The sequence below is a fragment of the Mobula birostris genome, chromosome 4, assembly GCF_030028105.1.
Source record: "Mobula birostris isolate sMobBir1 chromosome 4, sMobBir1.hap1, whole genome shotgun sequence".
NCBI lineage: Eukaryota > Metazoa > Chordata > Chondrichthyes > Myliobatiformes > Myliobatidae > Mobula > Mobula birostris.
In genome coordinates this window covers 208931299-208945592 of record NC_092373.1, presented here as the reverse complement: position 1 = coordinate 208945592, position 14294 = coordinate 208931299, and the positions used below count along the sequence as shown (strand labels likewise).

The 14294-nt window shown below is 45.4% G+C and overlaps 1 protein-coding gene across 1 annotated transcript in view; it reads right to left on the bottom strand.

The window, feature by feature from the left end:
- Positions 1 to 14294, bottom strand: part of fbxo41 (F-box protein 41) — a 225460-nt gene that overhangs the window by 17895 nt on the left and 193271 nt on the right. Inside the window, exon 10 of the mRNA XM_072254830.1 lies at positions 6060 to 6218. Within this exon, the coding sequence (XP_072110931.1) occupies positions 6060 to 6218 (159 nt within the window). The remainder of the gene's footprint in view (positions 1 to 6059; positions 6219 to 14294) is intronic.

Sequence of the window (14294 nt, the reverse complement as noted above, 5' to 3'; positions counted from 1 at the left end):
TTTAGAACTGAAATGTGGAGAAATTACTTTAGTCAGAGGGCAGTAAATCTGTGGAATCTGATGCCACGAGTGACTGTGGAGGCCAAGTCATTGGGTGTATTTAAGACAGTGTATTTTACCCCTGTTTGTGTGACTGCTGTGTGATTTACTGCCCTGCAACAGCCTGTTGGCATAAAATAACATATATCGCACACTGCAGACAATATTAAAGAAGTATATTTCTGAACATTAACTTAACCAAAGAGTGAGTAAAGAAAAGAAAGAGTAAAATAAATAGGGCCCATTATAATTAAACAATCAAATGTGCACAGGTTGGAGCAGGTAAGGTCAAGAGTTGATCTTTATCATACAAGTGTCCTACAGCAATGGGACGGAGGCCCTGGTGGAGTGGTGGGATGGATCCCTGGTGGAGTAGGGATGGAGGCCCTGGTGCAGTGGTGGGATGGAGCCCTGGTGCAGTGATGGGATGGAACCCTGGTGCAGTGCAGAGATGGAGGCTCTGGTGGAGTAGTGGGATGGAGACCCTGGTGGAGTGGAGAGATGGAGGCCCTGGTGGAGTAGGGATGGAGAGGTGGGATGGAGGCCTGGTGGAGCACTGGGATGGAGATACTGCTGCAGGTGATGCAGTGGAATTCTGATCCTGTGGGTTCATGGGGATGCTGGGCCAGTGGAACTGTGGGAAGGAGAGCCTGGTGAAGCACTGCGATGGAAATTCTGGTGGCACAGTGGGATTGAGAGCGTAGTGGTGCATTCGGATAGAGATCCTTGTGGTGCAGTGGGATGAAAATCATAACACCATAAGACACAGGAGCAGAATTAGGCCATTTGGCCCATTGAGTCTATTCAGCCATTCAATCATGGCTGATACTTTTTTTTCTCCTCCTCAACCCTATTTCCCGGTCTTCTCCCAGTAACCTTTGATGCCATATCCAATCAAGAACCTATCATACACATGAGAGAATCTGCAGATGCTGGAAATCCAAAGCAAAACACACAAAATGCAGGAGGGACTCAGTAGGTCAGGCAGCATCAATGATAATGAACAAACACTCGATGTTTCAGGCCGAGACCCTTCCTGAAGAAACATTGAAAGAAACATGCAGGTACCTATCTAAGAGTCCCTAATTTATCTGTGATGTAAATATCCTAATGTCTTGACCACTACCAGCACCCACGAGCATGTTTCACGCACACCTCAGTCTCGGTATAAAACTAACCTCTGACATCACCCCTAATCTTTCCACCCAACACCTTAGAGTTATGCACCTTCACATTAGCCATTTCCACCCTGGGAAAGATTCTCCACATATGCCTCGAATCACCTGTACATCTCAATCAAGTCACCTCTCATTCTCCTTCACAACAAGGAGAAAAGACCACAAGACCAAAAGAACATAACATATAGGAGCAGAATTATGCCATTTGGCCCATATCGTTTGCTCCACCATTTCATAGAAACATAGAAAACCTACAGCACAATGCTGTGCCGAACATGAGCTTACTTTAGAAATTACATAGAAGCATACATAGAAAATAGGTGCAGGAGTAGGCCATTCGGCCCTTCGGGCCTGCACCGCCATTTATTATGATCATGGCTGATCATCCAACTCAGAACTCCGCCCCAGCCTTCCCTCCATACCCCCTGACCCCCGTAGCCACAAGGGCCATATCTAACTCCCTCTTAAATATAGCCAATGAACTGGCCTCAACTGTTTCCTGTGGCAGAGAATTCCACAGATTCACCACTCTCTGTGTGAAGAAGTTTTTCCTAATCTCGGTCCTAAAAGGCTTCCCCTCTATCCTCAAACTGTGGCCCCTCATTCTGGACTTCCCCAACATCGGGAACAATCTTCCTGCATCTAGCCTGTCCAATCCCTTTAGGATCTTATTACCAAGGGATACTCATAGCCCTCTATTTTTCTGAGCTCCATGTACCTATCCAGGAGTCTCTTAAATGACCCTATCGTATCCACCTCCACCGCCGTCGCCGGCAGCCCATTCCACACACTCACCACTCTTGGCGTAAAAAACTTACTCCTCACATCCTGTCTGTATCTACTTCCAAGTACCTTAAAACTGTGCCCTCTCATGTTAGCCATTTCAGGCCTGGGAAAAAGCCTCTGACTATCCACACGATCAATGCCTCTCATCATCTTATACACCTCTATCAGATCACCTCTCATCTTCTGCCACTCCAAGGAGAAAAGGCTGAGTTCACTCAACCGATTCTCATAAGGCATGCTCCCCAATCCAGGCAACATCCTTGTAAATCTCCTCTGCACCCTTTCTATGATTTCTACATCCTTCCTGTAGTGAGGTGACCAGAACTGAGCACAGTACTCCAAGTGGGGTCTGACCAGGGTTCTATATAGCTGCAACATTACCTCTTGGTTCTTAAACTCAATCCCACAGTTGATTAATGCCCACACAGCATAGGCCTTCTTAACAACACTGTCAACCTGTGCAGCAGCTTTGAGTGTCCTATCGACACGGACCCCAAGATCTCTCAGATCCTCCACATTGCCAAGAGTCTTACCATTTATATTATATTCTGTCTTCAAATTTGACCTACCAAAATGAACCACCTCACACTTATCTGGGTTAACTCCATCTGCCACTTCTCAGCCCAATTTTGCATCCTATCAATGTCCCTCTGTAACCTCTGACAGCCCTCCAGACTATTCACGACACCCCCATCCTTGGTGTCATCAGCAAATTTACTAACCCATCCCTCCACTTCCTCATCCAGGTTATTTATAAAAATCACGAAGAGAAGGGGTCCCAGAACAGATCCCCGAGACACACCACTGGTCACCGACCTCCATGACCTGTCTACAACCCCCCTTTGCCTACTGTGAGGAAGCCAATTCTGGATCTACAAAGCAAGGTCCCCTCAGTATTTTGCCTCTCCAAATGTTCATAAATCCTGCCTCTCAGGATCTTTTTCATCAACTTACCAACCACTGAAGTAAGACTCACTGGTCTATAATTTCCTGGGCTATCTCTACTCCCTTTCTTGAATAAGGGAACAACATCTGCAACCCTCCAATACTCCAGAACCTCTCCTGTCCCCACTGATGATGCAAAGATCATTGCCAGAAGCTCAGCAATCTCCTCCCTTGCTTCCCACAGTAGCCTGGGGTACATCTCATCCAGTCCCGGCAACTTATCCAACTTGATGCTTTCCAAAAACTCCAGCATAGCCTCTTTCTTAATGTCTACATGCTCAAGCTTTTCAATCTGCTGTAAGTCATCCCTACAATTGCCAAGATCCTTTTCCGTAATGAATACTGAAGCAAAATATTCATTAAGTACCTCTGCTATTCCTCTGGTTCCATACACACTTTTCCACTGTCACACTTGATTGGTCCTATTCTCTCACATCTCAAGTTTCATCAATGTTCATCCGTTTTTTCTCAGTCCCTATCTCCTGCCTTCATGCTCTGACCAATTAACAATCTAGCAACCTCTGCCTTAAACATACATAAATACTTGGCCTCCCCAGCCACTGTGGCAATGAGTTCCACAGATTCACCACCTAGCTAAAGAAATTCTTTCACATCTCCATTCTAAAACATCACCCCTCTATTCTGAGGCTGTGTCCTCTGGTCTTAGACTCTCCCGCCATTGGAAACATTCTTGCCACATCCACCCTCTATCAAGGCCTTTCACACTTTGATAGGTTTCAATCAGATCACCCCTCATTCTTCTGAGTTCTAGTGAATATAGGCCCAGAGCCATCAAGCACTCTTCATATGACAAGGCATTCATTCTTGGAATCATTTTCGTGAACCTCCTCTGAATTCTCTCCAGTTTCAGCATATCCTTTCGAAGATAATAAGCCTAAAACTGCTCACAATACACCAATAATGGGCCTCACCATGCTTTTTAAAGTCTCAACATTACATGTTGCTTTTATATTCTAGTCCTCTTGAAATGAAGCCAACATCACATTTATCTTCCTGACTGTTGACTTAACCTACAAAATGACCTTTAGGGAATCCTGCAGAAAGCCTCCAAGTCCCTTTACACCTCAGTATTTTGTATTTTCTCTTCATTTGGAAAATAGTCAATACTTTTATTTCCTTTATTACCAAAGTACATGACCATATCCTGACACCGTATTCCATCTGCCATTTCTTTGCCCATTCTCTTATTCCGTCTAAGTCCTTCTGTAGCCTCTCTACTTCCTCAAAACTACCTGCCCTTCCACCTATCTTCATATTATCTGAAAACTTTGAAAACTCTGAAAAGCCATCAAAAGCCCCAGCTTGCTCAACATATCCTCATAAGAAATGCTCACTAATCCAGGCAGGGACATGTGACAATAATAACCTTACTATGAATAAAGTGGAAGTGAAATATGTGCAGTGAAAATTACGACTTAGAAGGTGCTCAGGAAACTTAATCATCTGAGAGTGGATAAATCTGCTGGATCTGATGGAACGCACCCTTGGATTCTGAAGGAAGTAGCTGGAGAGTTTGCGGAGGCATTAACAATGATCTTTCAGAATTGAGATTCTGGCATTGTACCAGATGACTGGAAAATTGCAAATGTTACTCCGCTATTTAAGAAGGGTGGGAGGCAGCAGAAAGGAAACTATAGATCTGTTAGCCTGACATCAGTGGTTAGGAAGTTGTTGGAATCGACTGTTAGGGATGAGATTACAGAGAACATGGAGGCACATGACAAGATAGGCCAAAGACAGCATGGTTTCCTGAAAGGAAAATCCAGCCTGAATAAACTACTACAATTTTTTGAGGAAATTACAAGCAGGGTAGACAAAGGAGTTGTAGTGGAGATGTCGTGTACTTGGATTTTCAGAGAGCCTTTGACAAGGTGCCGCACATGAGGCTGCTTAGCAAGATAAGAGCCCATGGAATTTAAGGGAAGTTACTAGCGAGGTTGGAGCATTGGCTGATCAGCAGAAAACAGAGAGTGGGAATAAAGGGATCCTATTCTGGCTGGCTGCCGGTTACCAGTGGAGTTCCACAGGGGTCAGTGTTGGGACCGCTGCTTTTTAAGATGTATGTTAATCATTTGGATTGTGGGATTAATGGATTTGTGGCTAAATTTGACGATGATACAAAAGATAGGTGGAGGAGTGGGTAGTGTTGAGGAAACAGAGAGCCTGCAGAGACAGTTAGACAGTTTAGGGGAATGGGCAAAGAAGTGGCAAATGAAATACAATGTTGGAAAGTGTATGGTCATGCACTTTGGTGGAAAAAATAAACGAACATACCATTATTTAGATGGGGAAAGATTTCAAAATGCAGAAATGCAAAGTGACTTGAGAGTCCTTGTGCAGGATACCCTAAGGTTAACCTCCAGGTTGAGTCGGTTGTGAAGAAGGCGAATGCAATGTTGGTGTACATTTCCAGAGGTATAGAGCATAAGAGCAGGAATGTGATGTTGAGGCTCTATAAGGCGCTTGTGAGACCACACTTGCAGTATTGTGTGCAGTTTTGGGCTCCTTATTTTAGAAAGGATATACTGACATTGGAGATGGTTCAGAGAAGATTCACAAGAATGATTCTAGGAATGAAAGGGTTACCGTATGAGGGATGTCTGGCAGCTCTTGGGCTGTATTCCCTGGGGTTCAGGAGAATGAGGGGGGATCTCATAGAAACTTTCCGAATGTTAAAAGGCCTGAACAGATTAGATATGGCAAAGTTATTTCCCATGGTAGGGGATTCTAGGACAAGAGGGCACGACTTCAGGATTGAAGGATGTCCTTTTAGAACAGAGATGCGGAGAAATTACTTTAGACGGAAGGTGGTAAATCTGTGAAATTTGTTGCCACGAGCAGCTGTGGAGGCCAAGTCATTGCGTGCGTTTAAGGCAGAGAAAAATACGTTCTTGATTAGCCAGGGCATCAAAGGGTATGAGGAGAAGGCAGGGGAGTGGGGATGACTGGAAGAATTGCATCAACCCATATCTGAATGGCAGAGCAGACTCGATGGGCCGAATGGCCTACATCTGTCCTATATCTTATGACCTTATGAATAGTCTGCTTACGTAAAATGTAGTAATTGCATCCAAGAACAAATATACTTACTGTTAAAATGTAACAAAGCTTTCGGTGTGACCGGGGTTGATGTCAGTACCAGCATCTCTAATCCTTTTAGACCCTCTCGACAAACTTCTGCTGCTACCTCCTGGTTTATTTCAGTCACATGATCCAGTTCCAGTACTTGCAACCGGATACAATTCCGAGCTGAGGGTGAAAGACAATCGTCACAATAACATTTGCACAGTTCAAGAGAAAAGGAATGACACAACATTCTAAACTCTGGGAATTAATGCAGATTTTTTTCATTTGGCTTCGTAATTGGTTTCTCAGCCTAACTCTATTCTCACAGATATATTGTTACCGATCATGTCTCTCCAGAAGCTGCAGCTTTCTCTCAGGATTGAGGAAGTTAGAGAAAAATGGACAGCAATAAAACAGGGAAACTGAAGGAACAACCTGCCATGAGAAACATAGAACATAGAAATTTACAGTACATTACAGGCCCTTCGGCCCACAATGTTCTGCTGACATGTAACTTACTCTACAGCCTGCTTAGAGTTTCCCTAGCGCATAGCCGTCTATTTTTCTAAGCTCCATGTACCTACCTAGGAGGCTTGTAAAAGACCCTATTGTATCTGCTTCCCCCAATGCTGCTGGCAGTGCATTTCACGCACCCCCACTCTCTGTGTGAAAAGTTGACCCCTGACATCCCCTCAGTACCCATTTCCAAGCACCTTAAACCTGTGTCTTCTTGTGGCAGCCATTTCAGCCCTGGGAAAAAGCCTCTGACTATCCACACAATCAATGCCTCTCATCATCTTATACACCTCTATCAGGTCACCTCTCATCCTCCATCGCTCCAAGGAGAAAAGGCAAAGTTCACTCAACCTATTCTCATAAGGCATGCTCCCCAATCCAGGCAACATCCTTGTAAATCTCCTCTACACTCTCTATAGTATCCACATCCTTCCTGTGACCAGAACTGAACACTGTACTCCAAGTGGGGTCTGACCAAGGTCCAATATAGTCACAACATTACCTCAGAGCTCTTGAACTCAATCCCACAGTTGATGAATGCCAACACACCATACGCCTTCTTAACAACACTATCAACCTGTGCAGCAGCTTTGAGTGTCATATCGACATGGACCATAAGATCTCTCAGATCCTCCACACTGCCAAGAGTCTTGCCATTTATATTATATTCTGTCTTCAAATTTGACCTACCAAAATGAACCACCCTTACTAACTTATGAACCCACCCTTGTACTTTTTCATCCAGGTCATTTCTAAAAATCACAAAGAGGAGGGGGTCCAGAAGAGATCTTTATGGAACACCCGTGGTCTCCAACGTCCATGCAGAATACGAACCATCTACAACCATAAGACCATAAGACACAGGAGCAGAATTAGGCCATCTGGCCCATCAAGTCTGCTCCGCCATTCAATCTGTTCCTCGATGTCCCTGTTACTATTGTGCGGTCTATAAAAAACACCCAGTTGACCCCTTCCTATTCCTAACCTCCACCCACAGAGACCCCGTAGACAACCCCTCCATGACTTCCTCCTTTTCCATAGCCGTGACACTATCTCTGATCAACAGTGCCACGCCCCACTTTGTTTGCCTCCCTCCCTGTCCTTTGTGAAACATCTAAAGTCTGGCACTTTAAGTAGCTAATCCATGCCCCTGCACCATCCAAGTCTCTGTAATGGCTACAACATCACAGCTCCAAGTGCTGATCCACACTCTAAGCTCATTGCTTTACTCATGATACTCTTCGCATTAAAATAGAAACATGTCAAACTATCGGACTGAGCGTATCTCTTCTCTATCACCTGCCTACCCTCCCCTTCATACTGTCTCCAAGCTTTCTCTATTTGTGAGCCAACTGCCACTTCTTCTGGCACTTCAGTTTGGTTCCCACCCTCAGCAATTCTAGTTTAAACTCTGCCCAAAAGCCTTAGCAAACCTCCCCGCCAGGATATTGGTCCCCCTGGGATTCAAGTGCAACCCGTCCTTTTTGTACAGGTCACACCTGCCCCAAAAGAGGTCCCAGTGATCCAGAAATCTGAATCCCTGCCCTCTGTTCCAATCCCTCAGCCACGCATTTATCCTCCACCTCATTCTATTCCTATACTCTGTGTCACCTGGCACAGGCAGTAATCCCAAGATTACTACCTTTGAGGTCCTGCTTCTCAACTTCTTTCCTAACTCACTGTATTGTGTTTTTAAGACCTCCTCCCTTTCCTACCTATATCGTTAGTACCAATATGTACCACGACCTCTGGCTGTTCTCCCTCCCACTCCAGGATATCGTGGACGCGATCTGAAACATCCTGGACCCTGGCACCTGGGAGGCTAACTACCATCCGCGTTTCTTTCCTGTGTCCACAGAATCGCCTGTCTGACCCCCTAACTATAGAGTCCCCTATCACTACTGCCTTCCTCTTCCTTTCCCTACCCTTCTGAGCCATAGAGCCGGATTCTGTGCCAGAGGCACGGCCACTGTTGCTTCCCCGGGTAGGCTGTCTCCCCCAACAGTACTCAAACAGCAGTACTTATTGTCAAGCGAGACAGTCACAGGGGTACTCTCTAGTACCTGACTCTTCCCCTTTCCTCTCCTGACTGTGACCCACTTATCTGACTCCCGAGGCCCCAGTGTGACCACCTGCCTTTAGCTCCTCTCTATCATCTCCTCACTCTCCCTTCACCAGACAAAGGTCATCGAGCTGCATCTCCAGCTTAATAGCCCATATTTCTCCCTACCTGAATTCAACATTTTCCCAAATTGTCTGCTCCTATCCCTCAGCAGCTCTATGGTGTAGTAGATAGAGTTGAGGTTATTATCTCCACAATTCTCTCCCAATGAGAGACCTGACACCTGACCAGGTTCATTTCCCAAAATCAGATCAAGTACAGCCTGTCCTCTCGTTGGCTTATCTACATATTGCGTCAGGAAACCTTCCTGAACACACCTAACAAACTCCACCCCAGCTAAAACCCCTGCACGAAGGAGATGCCAATAAATATTAGGAAAGTTAAAATTTCCCATCACAACAACTGTATTAGTATTGCACCGTTCCAGAATCTGCCTCCCTATCTGCTCCCCGTATGTTATAGTCACAGTCAGGGAAGTTCAAAGTAAACTTATTATAGAAACATAGAAAACATAGAAGATAGGTGCAGGAGTAGGCCATTCGGCCCTTTGAGCCTGCATCGCCATTTATTATGATCATGGCTGATCATCCAACTCAGAACCCCGCCCCAGCCTTCCCTCCATACCCCCTGATCCCTTTAGCCACAAGGGCCATATCTAACTCCCTCTTAAATATAGCCAATGTACTGGCCTCAACTGCTTCCTGTGGCAGAGAATTCCACAGATTCACCACTCTCTGAGTGAAGAAGTTTTTCCTAATCTCAGTCCTAAAAGGCTTCCCCTTTATCCTCAAACTGTGACCCCTTGTTCTGGACTTCCCCAACATCGGGAACAATCTTCCTGCATCTAGCCTGTCCAATCCCTTTAGGATTTTATACGTTTCAATCAGATCCCCCCTCAATCTTCTAAATTCCAACGAGTACAAGCCCAGTTCATCCAGTCTTTCTTCATATGAAAGTCCTGCCATCCCAGGAATCAATCTGGTGAACCTTCTTTGTACTCCCTCTATGGCAAGGATGTCTTTCCTCAGATTAGGGGACCAAAACTGCACACAATACTCCGGGTGTGGTCTCACCAAGGCCTTGTACAACTGCAGTAGTACCTCCCTGCTCCTGTACTCAAATCCTCTCGCTATAAATGCCAGCATACCATTCGCCTTTTTCACCGCCTGCTGTACCTGCATGCCCACTTTCAATGACTGGTGTATAATGACACCCAGGTCTCGTTGCACCTCCCTTTTTCCTAATCGGCCACCATTCAGATAATAATCTGTTTTCCTATTTTTGCTACCAAAGTAGATAACTTCACATTTATCCACATTAAATTGCATCTGCCATGAATTTGCCCACTCACCCAACCAATCCAAGTCACTCTGCATCCTCTTAGCATCCTCCTCACAGCTAACACTGCCACCCAGCTTCGTGTCATCCGCAAACTTGGAGATGCTGCATTTAATTCCCTCATCCAAGTCATTAATCTATATTGTAAACAACTGGGGTCCCAGCACTGAGCCTTGCGGTACCCCACTAGTCACTGCCTGCCATTCTGAAAAGGTCCCGTTTATTCCCACTCTTTGCTTCCTGTCTGCTAACCAATTCTCCATCCACATCAATACCTTACCCCCAATACCATGTGCTTTAAGTTTGCACACTAATCTCCTGTGTGGGACCTTGTCAAAAGCCTTTTGAAAATCCAAATATACCACATCCACTGGTTCTCCCCTATCCACTCTACTAGTTACATCCTCAAAAAATTCAATGAGATTCGTCAGACATGATTTTCCCTTCCCAAATCCATGCTGACTTTGTCCAATGATTTCACCGCTTTCCAAATGTGCTGTTATCACATCTTTGATAACTGACTCCAGCAGTTTCCCCACCACCGACGTTAGGCTAACCGGTCTATAATACTGTTAAAAATCCATATCAAAAATCAATTATCAAAATCCATATATGTTACTGCATACAAGATCTGTCTATTTGTGGATATTCACAGTAAATACAAGAAACACAGAAAAAAGTCAATGAGAGACCGCCACAAACAGGTCTGACAATCATTATGCAAAAGGTAACAAACTGTGAAAATCCAAAAAGAAAAGAAAAAGCAATAAATATCAAGAACATGAGATGATGAGCCCTTGAAAGTGAGTCCATAGGTTACAGGAAGGGTTCAGAATCAGAATCAGAATCAGGTTTATTAACACCGGCATGTGACGTGAAATTTGTTAACTTAGCAGCAGCGGTTCAATGCTATACATAATATAGAAGAGGAAAACATAATAATAAATAAAATAATAATAATAAGTAAATCAATTACTGTATGTGTATATTGAATAGATTTTAAAAAGTGCAAAAAACAGACATGCTATATATTAAAAAAGTGAGGTAGTGTCCAAGGGTTCAATGTCCATTTAGGAATCGGGTGGCAGAGGGGAAGAAGCTGTTCCTGAATCGCTGAGTGTGTGCCTTCAGGCTTCTGTACCTCCTACCTGATGGTAACAGTGAGAAAAGGGCATGCCCTGGGTGCTGGGGGCCCTTAATAATGGATGTTGCCTTTCTGAGACACCGCTTCCTAAAGATGTCCTGGGTACTTTGTAGGCTAGTGCCCAATATGGAGCTGACTAGATTTACAACCTTCTGCGGCTTTTTATAGTCCTGTGCAGTAGCCCCTCCATACCAGACAGTGATGCAGCCTGTCAGAATGTTCTCCATGGTACAACTATAGAAGTTTTTGAGCGTATTTGTTGACATGCCAAATCGCTTCAAACTCCTAATAAAGTATAGACGCTGTCTTGCCTTCTTTATAACTACATCAGTGTGTTGGGACCAGGTTAGGTCCTCAGAGATTTTGACACCCAGGAACTTGAAACTGCTCATCTCCCTACTTCTGATCCCTCTATGAGGATTGGTATGTGTCCCTTCGTCTTACCCTTCCTGAAGTCCACAATCAGCTCTTTTATCTTACTGACGTTGAGTGCCAGGTTGTTGCTGCGGCACCACTCCACTAGTTGGCATATCTCACTCCTGTACGCCCTCTTATCACCACCTGAGATTCTACCAACAGTAGTTGTATTGTCAGCACCCGAGGTGCACCAGTGTTGATCGTCAGCGAAGAGGATATGTTATTACCAATTCACACAGACTGTTGTCTTCCGGTTAGGAAGTCAAGGATCCAATTACAGAGGGAGGTACAGAGGCCCAGGTTCTACAATTTCTCAATTAGGATTGTGGGAATGATGGTATTAAGTGCTGAGTTATATTCAAAAAACAGCATCCTGACATAGGTGTTTGTGTTGTCTAGGTGGTCTAAAACCGTGTGAAAAGCCATGGAAATTGCATCTGTCTTTGACCTATTGTGGTGATAGGCAAATTGCAATGGGACCAGGTCCTTGCTGAGGCAGGAGTTCAGTCTAGTCATGACCAACCTCTCGACGCATTTCATCACTGTCGATGTGAGTGCTACCGGGCGACAGTCATTAAGGCAGCCCCCCCCCGACGGCCATATCTGTGCCAGGTGTATCGAGAAGCAACTCCTTAGAGACGGTGCAAAAGAAATGGAAACTGCAGCTTGATGACCTGCGGCTTATTAGGGAAAGTGAAGAGGAGATAGACAACAGCTACGGAGGTAGTCACCCCAAGGTTACAGGAGACAGATAAATGGGTGACTTTCAAGAGAGAGAAGAGAGACGGTCAGATAGTGGAGAGTACCCCGAGGCCATTTGCCTCAACAGTAAGTTCGTCACTTTGAATGCTGCTGGGGGCAGCCTACCTGGGGAAAGCAAGAGTGGCCGTGACTCTGGCACTGAGTCTGGCCCTGTGGCTCAGATGGGCACGAAACTGAACAGGGTGGCAGCAATAATAGGGAATTCTATAGTTACAGCAACAGACGATTCTGTGGACATGAGAAGGAGATACAGATGGTAGTTTGCCCCCCAGGTGTCAGGGGCCGTGATGTTTCTGAACCCATCCACAACATCCTGAAAAGGGAGGGTGAGCATCCAGAAGTCTTGGTATATATTGGTACCAATGACATAGGCAGAAAAAGGGAGGAGGTCCTGAAAACAGAATACAGGGAGTTTGGAAGGAGTCTGAGATGGTGCTAAACGGCGTCTCTTTTGCTTGCATCTTTGGAAACAGCTTTATTTCTATCTTTGATATCTCTTTTTTTCCTTTTCAAGGTTCTTTTGAAAACCCTGACCTGGAGTTTCACTCTAAATTAAGTTCTTTGCAGGATGGGACACAGTCTCACAGCCTCACGACCAGCCGCTCTTTGATATCCCAAGGACGTGGCCTGAAAGACTAGCACGCCTGATGGGTGCCGGATTTTCGTGGCTCTGGAGAAGGGTCTATTCGAGGCTGGTGCCCCCAACTGAGGCGTTGTGGGAGAACACGGGATATCAGAAGCAGTGGGTTGCTGCTGTGGACTGTCTGTCCTGAGACCTGGGCCCTGGGGCCGACTCTCCAGGCGCAGAACTCGGAAAAAGCAACACAACAGACTTTTAACATCATAAATCAGTGAGTCGTTTGTTACGTCTCCCCTCTCGCGGTGAAATGGAGACAACCCTTTTTCCCTTATCAGGGAGAATGAGCCTGTGGTATGTCGAATTACTGGGTGAACAAGTAGTTTTTATTTACTGCAAGTCTGTGTCTTTATTGTTGCTTTGCTGCATGCCTGAGTGCTTGGTGGAGGGCACAGATGCTTTCTTTGCTGGTAGGGGAGGGGGACAACGTTGCCTTGCTGCTGTTTGTGCATGGGAGGGGGGAACTGGAGGGGCCCTTTGGGGTTCTAATGTTTAACCATCATTCATTCTTTGAGGCACTCCTAGAAACAGAAAAACTACAGCGCAATACAGGCCCTTCGGCCCACGATGCTGTACCAAACATGTACTTACTTCAGAAAGTACTTAGGGTCACCCATAGCCCTCTATTTTTCTAAGCTCCATGTACCTATCCAAAAGTCTCTTAGCAGACTCTATCGTATCCGCCTCCACCACTGTCGCTAGCAGCCCATTCCATGCACTCAGCACTCTCTGTGTAAAAAACTTACCCCTGACATCTCCTCTGTACCTACTTCCAAGCACCTTAAACCTGTGCCCTCTTGTGGCAGCCATTTCAACCCTGGGAAAAAGCCTCTGACTATCCACACAATCAATACTTCTCATCATCTTTTACACCTCTATCAAGTCGCCTCTCATCCTCCATCGCTCCAAGGAGAAAAGGCCAAGTTCACTCAACTTATTCTCGTAAGGCAAGCTCCCCAATTCAGGCAACAGCCTTGTAAATCTCCTCTGCATCCTTTCTATGGTTTCCACATCCTTCCTGTAGTGAGGCAACCAGAACTGAGCACAGTACTCCAAGTGAGGTCTGACCAGGGTCCTATATAGCTGCAACATTACCTCTCAGCTCTTAAACTCAATCCCATGGTTGATGAAGGCCAATGCACCATATGCCTTCTTAACCACAGAGTCAATCTGCACAGCAGCTTTGAGTGTCCTATGGACTCGGACCCCAAGATCCCTCTGATCCTCCACACTGCCAAGTCTAACCATTAATGCTATATTCTGCCATCATATTTGCCTACCAAAATGAACCACCTCACACTTATCTGGGTTGAACTCCATCTG